The sequence below is a fragment of the Muscardinus avellanarius genome (assembly GCF_963383645.1).
Source record: "Muscardinus avellanarius genome assembly, chromosome: 7".
NCBI lineage: Eukaryota > Metazoa > Chordata > Mammalia > Rodentia > Gliridae > Muscardinus > Muscardinus avellanarius.
The window spans coordinates 89452112-89461120 of NC_137793.1; the positions used below are offsets into that span (position 1 = coordinate 89452112).

The window sequence follows — 9009 nt, forward strand, 5'->3', positions numbered from 1 at the left end:
ACTTGTACTGGTCAGGGTTGTCCAGGAAAGCAGAGAGATGCGAATGTGGTTCGCGCAGCTATGAAGGCCGACCAAAGCAGAGTCCACAGGGCAGGCACCAGGCTGCAGACCCGGAGCTGCTGTAGGCGTCCAAGTGCGATCTGTTGGCGGAGTTCCTTCTAGTTCCTTCCTCTAACAGAGGTCAGTCTGTCCCATTAAGACATTCAACCGATTGGGTGAGGCCCATCTACACAGGGAGGGTAATTTTCTTACTTTACCCCCCAATCTACTAGTTTCAATGTTAATCTCATCTAAAAATACTGTTTTCTCCCCTTCGCAACTCAGTGAGGCCCTGTTTCAAAAATAAAAAGACTAAAAAATAGGGCTGGTTGCGTAGCTCAGAGGTACAATGCCCCTGGGTTCTGATCCCAGTACTGCAAATAAATAAATATACAATACTCATTATTTTTTTCTTTTCTATCTTTTTTTTCCTTGTGGCACTAGAGGAATTGACCAGTCATTTTTTTTTTCTTTTGAAAGAGGGTCTCCCTAGGCTGCTGAGAGTCTAGCTATGTTGCTAAGACTGGCCTTGAATCTATCTCAGCCTCCCAAGTACTGGGATTACAGGTGTACGCTACCACTCCTGGCCAAAATAGTGTTGGATTAATGTCTGGGGACTGTGGTCTAGCCAAGCTAACATGTAACCATCATGATCCTGAAGGACACTGATGCAGAAGGTACTTCAGGCAGACTCGCCTTTAGAAGGTGGCTTTGGCCGGGCGTGGTGGCGCACGCTTGTAATCCCCGCGCTTGGGAGGCTGACACAAGAGGATCGCGCAGGTTCAAAGCCAGCTTCAGCTACTTAGTGAGGCTCTCAGCAACTTAGCAAGACCCTGTTTCCAAACAAAATATAAAAAATGTCTGGGAGTATAGCCCGGAGGTAGTAAGTCTCTGGGTTCCACCCCTAGTACCACCAAAAAAAAAAAAAAAAAAAGTGGCTTTGGGTACTACCATGGTGGTTGTGGGGAGAGCTTAGAAACAGGGAAGCCCTGGGGCCAGGGTCAGTAGGGCTGGAACTGACACAAGGCACCCACAGGGATGGGGAGATTGAAAGGAAGGAGCTGAGGCCAGAGCCATAAGAATGGCAGGAAGTAGGCCTGGTCCAACTCTGTGATTGGTTGACTGGAAGTAGACCTCTGGATTCTACATAAGCAAATGGAAACTTTGGCATCTCAACAGGTTGGGACAAAGATCCCAACAGATCAAAGTCAAAGAAATTAGAATGTGCTTTGGTTTGACTGTGTCCCTTCAAAGTTCATATCTTGGAAACTTAAACCCCAATATATATATATATATATATATATATATATATATATATATATATATATATATATATATATATAGGCTTGGCACTAGGAATTAAACCCAGAGCCCTTTTACCTCCAAGCCACACTCCAGCCCTTTTTATTTTTTGTTTTGAAACAGAGTCTCGTTAAGTTATTGAGGCTGGCCTCAAATTTGCAATCCTCCTGCACTAGCCTCCCAAGTACAGAGATTACAGGTGTGTGCCACCATGCCAAGGCTCCCAAATTTATATGTTAATGGTATTTGGCATAGAGCCTCTGGGAGGTGTTTAGAATTAGGTAAGATTGTTAGGCGATAACACCCTGTGACAGCATCAGTGGTTTTATAAAGTGAGAAAGAGAGATCCAGCTAGCTTACTAAATCTATTTCACCATGAGATGCTCTCTGCAAGCTTATGCCAAACCAGAATGGCCCTGGGCAGATGCTGACAACATGTTCTTGGATTTCCAAGCATCCTCAGATCTGTAAGAAATAAAGCTCTAAAATAATAAAAAATAATAATAATTTTTTAAAAAGAAAGCTGTAGCTGGATGTGGTTGCACTTGCCTGTAATTGCATTACTTGGGAGGCTGAGACAGGAAGATTACAGGTTTGAGGTCAGTCTGTTTTAAAATAAAAAATAAAATAGGGCTGGAGGCGTAGCTCAGAGGTAGAATGTCCCCAAGTTCAGTCCCCAGAATCAAAAGAAAAAAAGAAGAAAGCTCTGTTCTTTATGAATTACCCAGTCTCGGGTATTCTGTTATTGCCGCTGAAAATGAGCTAAATGTATCTTGCGTGTTTGAGTTTGTAGGTGGAGATTTGTCCACTATTATTATCACCATTTACAAGATAAGGAAATCTAGGCCTGGAGAAGCTAAATAACTGGGTTGGGACCACACAACCACAGTAACTGATGGAATCTGAAGATGGGCCTCTCTGATTTCATGGGATTCCATAGCCCTCTGGTTGGGATTGAAAAACTCTCAGATACCAAGGAGACCAGACAGATAAAGCGAAGGAATGCAGTGCATCAGGTGCAAGGAGTCTGCCACTCAAACATTACCATGTCTGTGTGCGGCATTGCAACCCATGGCGGGTGGAGATGGGGAAGGAGACAGTACAGCAGGTCACGGGTGGGGACTATGACAAATGAGAAAATGCAGGACCCCATGGCACATCTACGCATCCCAGTGCGTAGGAGGCTGAGACAGAAGGACTGCAAGTCCAAGGCCAGCCTCAGCAACTTGCCGAGATCCTGTCTCAAGATCTGTGAAGAGGACCGGGGGTGTAGCTCAGTGGTAGAGTTTCCCTAGGTTCAAGCTCCAGCACCACCAAAAAAATAATAATAATAAATAATAAAACCAGGAAAACGCAGATCAGCTTTTGAGGGCAGTCACCATAAATGTCACAAGATAATACTTGTATTTTAAAAATAAAGCCAGGCAAGGTGGCACACACTTGTAATCCCAGTACTAGGGAGGCCTGAGACAGGAGGATCACAGGTTCGAAAATAGTCTCAACAACGTAGTGAGACTCTTAGCAACCTAGCGAGACCCTGTTTCAAATTAAAAATTAATAGGGCTGGAGGTGTGACTCAGAGGTAAAACTTCCCTGGGTTCAATCCCCAGTACCAAAAAAATAAATAAATAAAAATAAAAGCAAAGCATCTAGGGGCTTAAAGCCTCAGGAATCTTAAGAGGCCTGGGTCTAGCTAGGCATGATGGCACAGGCCTGTAATCCCAGCACAAGGGGGGTCACAGCTTTGCGACTGGCGTCAGAAACTTAGGGAGACCCTGTTTCAAATTAAAATAGGGTCAGGGGTATTGTGTGGAGGTAGAATAACGCTGGGTTCAATTCCTAATACAGAAGATACAGAAGAAAGAGAAGGAGGAGGAGGAGGAGGAGGAGGAGGAGGAAGAGGAGGAGGAGGAGGAGGAGGAGAAAGAGAAGAAGGAGGAGGAGAAGGAGAAGGAGAAAGAGGAGAAGAAGGAGGAGAAGGAGAAGGAGGAAGAAGGGGAGGAAGAGAAGAAGGAGGAGGAGGGAGGAGAAGGATGAGAAGGAGGAGGAGGAGGAGGAGGAGAAAGAGGAGAAGGAGGAGGAGGAGGAGGAGAAAGAGAAGAAGGAGGAGGAGAAGGAGAAAGAGGAGAAGGAGGAGAAGGAAAGGAGGAAGAAGGGGAGGAAGAGAAGAAGGAGGAGGAGAAGGAGAAAGAGGAGAAGAAGGAGGAGAAGGAGAAGGAGGAAGAAGGGGAGGAAGAGAAGAAGGAGGAGGAGGGAGGAGAAGGATGAGAAGGAGGAGGAGGAGGAGGAGGAGAAAGAGGAGAAGGAGGAGGAGGAGGAGAAAGAGAAGAAGGAGGAGGAGAAGGAGAAAGAGGAGAAGGAGGAGAAGGAAAGGAGGAAGAAGGGGAGGAAGAGAAGAAGGAGGAGGAGGAGGAAGAGGAGGAGGAGGAAGAGGAGGAGGAGGAGGAAGAGAAGAAAAGGAGGGGCAACAAAAACAACAGGAGGAAGGGGAAGAAGAAGAAGAAGAAGAAGATGAAGAAGAGGAGGAGGAGGAGGAGGAGGAGGAGAAAGAGGAGAAGGAGGAGGAGGAGGAGGAGAAAGAGAAGAAGGAGGAGGAGAAGGAGAAAGAGGAGAAGGAGGAGAAGGAAAGGAGGAAGAAGGGGAGGAAGAGAAGAAGGAGGAGGAGGAGGAAGAGGAGGAGGAGGAAGAGGAGGAGGAGGAGGAAGAGAAGAAAAGGAGGGGCAACAAAAACAACAGGAGGAAGGGGAAGAAGAAGAAGAAGAAGATGAAGAAGAAGCTGCCGCCGCTGCCAGCCTGGCTTGAAAGCAGGTGTCTTAGAAGCAGACACCGGAGCCTTCACCGGGAATAGACTGGCTCAGCCTATGGAGGCAGGGGTGGGAGATGTAATTTGGGAGGGGGCGCTAGGCCCTCATTTTTCTCTCCTTCCCACTCTGGCTGAAGTGGGCAAAGGCTGCCCTCCATCAGATGGGTTTTCTAGAAGAAGAAGCAGTAACAGGCAAGGTGTGAGTTCTTCCCGTGGGGAGAAAGGATCATAGCTCATAGCTGTGATCATCACAGAAGCTCATAGCTGCGCTTCTGTGTGTGTGTGTGTGTGTGTGTGCGTGTGTGTGCGTGTGTGTGTGTGTGTGTGTGTGTGTGTGTGTGTGTGTGTGTGTGTAGTACTGAGGGTGGAACCCGGGGGCTTTTCTACCTTCAGACTATACTCCCAGACCTATTTTATACTTTATTTGGAAACAGGGTCTTACTCAGTTGCTGAGAGCCTCACTAAGTAGCTGAGGCTAGCTTCAGACCTGTGTGATCCTCCTGTCTCAGCCTTCCAAGGGCTGGGATTACACGTGTGCGCCACCACACCCGGCTCATAGTTACACGCCCGGCTCATAGTTACACGCCCGGCTCATAGTTACGCTTCTGAAAGCTGCAGATGCCAAGCCGGGCATGGTGGCGCACGTTTGTAATCCCAGCATTCAGGAGGCTGAGACCTGAGGATTGTGGTTCGTGGACAGCCTCAGCTACTTAATGAGGCCCTCCGCAATTCAGAGGTCAAATGCCCCTGAGTTCCATCCCCAGACCCGAAAAAAAAAAAAAAAAAAAAAAAAGCTGCAGGTGCCATTGGGCCCTGAGCTGCCGCCCCTCCACAAGGCAGAGGGGCTCCCCCCACCTGCTCATCTGTGCCCTGCGGCAGCTGTCCTCTCTGCCGGGCAAAGGAGCTGGCTCTCACCTTCCTTCCTCACTGCCCTCCCCCAGCGCCAGTTGCCAGATGAGCCCAGGGAGGCCATGCTTGGCAACCCAGACTGTGCCTGGTGGTGCCCTGGTGAGAAGCTCTCCGGAAACCCCAGAGTGACTGGGCCTGAGGCCGGGTTTCCTCTCCAGACCGCATCCTGCAGCTCGCAGCCCGGGCAGGTGCAGGAGGGCACTGCCCTGCCGCCTCTGTCTGTGACCAGAACCTGGGACGGCACAGGCCAGGCAGCAGGCAGGTGAGTGGCTACATGAAATGCATGCAATTGACTTAGAGGGGTCCTCACATAGCCACCACAAGGATATTGAACCCCCAAACTGGGGCCCAGAACCCTGAGTGTCGAGAGCGGCTTAGTGGGCAGAGGCAAGCCCACCAATGGACTTAGATCCATGGGGTACATGAGATGGGAAGGGAAGTCACTTCCCCAGGACACACCAGTCCCCTTCTGGCTGGTAATTCCAGGCTGGTTTCTAGCTGTTTCCAAGTCCTCTCAAGAGAGGCAGGGTCCATTTCTTATGTTCTCCACTTTTTTTTTTTTTTTTTTTTTTTTTTTGCGGGTCTGGGGATGGAACCCAGGGGCATTTGACCTCCAAGCTACACCCCGTGCCCTATTTTTTATTCTTTATTTTGAAACAGGGTCTCACTAAGTTGTGGAGGGCCTCACTAAGTAGCTGAGGCTGTCCGCGAACCACGATCCTCCGGTCTCAGCATCCCGAAAGCTGGGATTACAAGCGTGCCACCACGCCCGGCTTGTTTTCCACTTTTTTGTGGTACTGGGGTTGGAACCCAGAGGCTACCTTTAAGCTACACCCCAACCCATTTTTAAAAAATGTGTTGTTGTTGTTTTACAGAACAGGGGATTAAACTCAGGGGCATCTACCTCCGAGAGACACTCCCAGCCCTATTTTTTATTCTTTATTTTGAAACAGGTCTCACTGAGTTGCAAAGGGCCTCACTAAGTAGTAGCTGAAGCTGTCCTCAAAGCGTGATCCTCCTGTCTTAGCCTCCCAAATGCTGGGATTACAAGCGTGAACCACCACGCCAGGCTGTAAAATTTTTTGTTTTGAAACAGGGTCTCACTAGGTTGCTAAGAGTCTGCTACATTGCTGAGGCTGCTCTCAAATCTGTGATCCTCCTGTCTCAGCCCCCCAGGTGCTGGGATTATAGGCGTGCCCTGCCACACCCAGCTAAGGCTCTCCACCGTACTTCTCTTTCAGGTTTCCTTTACCTTCTCTGTTTTCTCCTCTCTCTTCCTCTCCAGCCCCTGCATCCTGGCTGCCTGGGATCCTATAGAATGTCGGGGGCCATAGGCTGGCATCCTCTGGTCAGCAGGTGGATCACGGGCCATCACTGGCCAATGACATGCCTCCTCCCCTCCTGATGTAGGTCACTGTCCTGGGCGGGACCACCAGGGGGCAACAGCTGCCAGCTGTTCCCCAGATCTATGATGTCTAGGGTGCCCTGGGGGAACAAGCCCTGAAGGTGGAGACGATGGTACTGTGGGCACCGGAGTGGCCCCGGGGCTCTCTTCTAGCCCAGAACCCTTTTTGCTCCCCGTGTTCCCACTGGTGGGGACTTGGAGCCCCCTTTAGGGAGGGCAAGGCCTGGCCTCTCAAAAGCACACCTCTCCAGCACTTTCTCTTTTGTTTTTGGACACCCAAAGAGACCTTGGAGCTTTTAGGAAAGAGTAAATTTTATTTAAAAACAAAAGAGTACAAAGATCGAAGCTAAACAGAGGAGTAGGGAGGCAGATATAATCCAGGGGCGGTGTCCAGACCTACGGGACACCCAGGTCCTGGGGGCCACTCTGCTCCACTTCTGCCACCTCCTCATCCCCACTGGGAAAGCCGTGACCGCTGGAGGGCGAAGGGCACACAGGAGAATCCCTGCCAGCCCGGCCCTCGTCCGGTCTCCTCCCTGGCTCTGGTGTGTGCTAGAGAAATCTCAGCCCCCTGAAAAGATCCTGGAGCGCAGGCCTGGCGGGGATGCAGGCTGCAGACTGGTTATTATTAGACCACTGTCCAAAGACAAAGCACAATGAGTTTCATTGAATGATCCACGGATTTTACTTGCGGTTCAGGAGTAGGGCAGTGTCTCCTCTCACGTTTAGAAAGGCTGGGAGGATGCTCTGAGCCGCGGCTTTAGAAGGATGGGGAGCCGCGGTTAGCATCGGGGACTTTGGTTTCCTTCCACGTAAGGGTTACCTTCCTTTTGCCCCCTAAAACCGGCCTGTTTGGCTTTTGTCTGTTTCCTGATTTCTCGGGTCAGGTGAACAGCTTAGTTTTGGTTTGGGAGCCTTTGGCCTCAGCTGGAGTGACTCCAGTTTGGGTTGGTCTGTTGGGCGCAGTGCAGGAGCTCAGTCCAAATCAATGGCCTTCTGTACTTTTTATTTAACTTTGCTAAGAACAGCTGCACTTTCCAAGGGTCTGGACCTGGCGGTGTCCTATAAGGCAGCATCTGACCCACTGGGGGCTTTCTGTCACTTCATTTTTCTGTACTGGGGATCGAAACCAGGGGCATTCTACCTCTGAGAATATACCCCAGCCCTATTCTTTTTATTTATTTATTTTTTTTGGTGGTACTGGGGGTGGAACCCAGAGGCTTTCTACCTCTGGGCTATACTCCCAGACCGCTTTTATATTTTATTTGGAAACAGGGTCTCGCTAAGTTGCTGAGAGCCTCACTAAGTAGCTGAGGCTGGCTTCAAACCTGTGCGATCCTCCTGTGTCAGCCTCCCGAGCGCGGGGATTACAAGCGTGAGCCACCACGCCCGGCTTTTACTCTTTATTTTGAAACAGCATCTCAGTAAGTTGCAGAGGGCCTCACTAGGTAACTGAGGCTGTCTGGGAACTGTGATCCTCCTGTCTCAGCCTCCGAAGTACTGAAGTACTGGGTTTACAGGCGTGCCTCACCACGCCCGGCTTCACTTCATATTTTTTACGTTAAGCAGCTCAGGTGGATAGTTTAGGAGCAATACTAAATATACGCATACCCAAAGCACTGGTCCTGTGCTGCACAAGGTAAGCTTCTGATAAATGATAGAGACTTTTTTTTCTTTGGTACTAGGGATTGACCCCAGAGGTGTTCCACCTCTCAGCTATGCCTCCATCCTTTTTTTTTGGGGGGGGGGTGTACAGGGGCATTCTACATCCAATACCCCCAGCCCTATTTTTTATTCTTTATTTTGAAACAGGGTCTCACTGAGTTGCAAAGGGCCTCACTAAGTAGTAGCTGAGGCTGTCCTTGAACCATGATCCTCCGATCTCAGCCTCCTGAATGCTGGGATTACAAGTGTGCACCACCACACCCAATTTGCCTCCATTCTTTTTTATATTTTATTTTGAAACAGGCCTTGCTAAGTTTCAGAAGATGACCGTGAATTATGATCCTCCTTTCTCAACCTGCCAACTACTGTGATGGTGACTTTTTAAAGATTTTTTTCAATTTAAAAATTTTTAATGCCCACAGCTGCTTATTATTATTATTATTATTATTATTATTATTACTATATTTTTTAAATTTAGAAACAGGGTTGTGCTAAGTTGCTGAGGCTGGCCTCTTTGAACCTGTAATCCTCCTACCTCAGCCTCCCAAGTACTGGGATTACAGGCATATGCCACCACACCCAGATTTTCATATTTTTATTCTTTTTTGTGTGTGTGGTACTGGGGATGGAACCCAGGGGCATTCTACCTCCGAACTACACCCTTGGCCCTATTTTTTTATTCTTTATTTTGAAAAAGGGTCTCACAGATTTGCAAAGGACCTCACTAAGTAGCTGAGGCTGTCCTCGAACCGATCCTCCTGTCTCAGCCTCTCGAATGCTGGGATTAAAAGCGTGCTCCACCATGCCCGGCTTTCTATATTTTTATTCTTAAAGTAATTTTTCTCCCTCACATTTAGCCCTCAGGAAAACAGTAACACAATTTCTG

General features: G+C 48.8%; 1 protein-coding gene across 1 annotated transcript in view; it reads right to left on the reverse strand.

The window, feature by feature from the left end:
• Positions 1-6424: 6424 nt before the first annotated feature.
• The window catches only part of GPR25 (G protein-coupled receptor 25), a gene marked incomplete at both ends in the record, with an annotated part of 21967 nt that continues 19382 nt past the window's right edge, over positions 6425-9009 (reverse strand). Inside the window, 3 exons of the mRNA XM_080698741.1 lie at positions 6425-6538; positions 6585-6663; positions 6859-6933. Of these exons, the coding sequence (XP_080554867.1) occupies positions 6425-6538; positions 6585-6663; positions 6859-6933 (268 nt within the window). The remainder of the gene's footprint in view (positions 6539-6584; positions 6664-6858; positions 6934-9009) is intronic.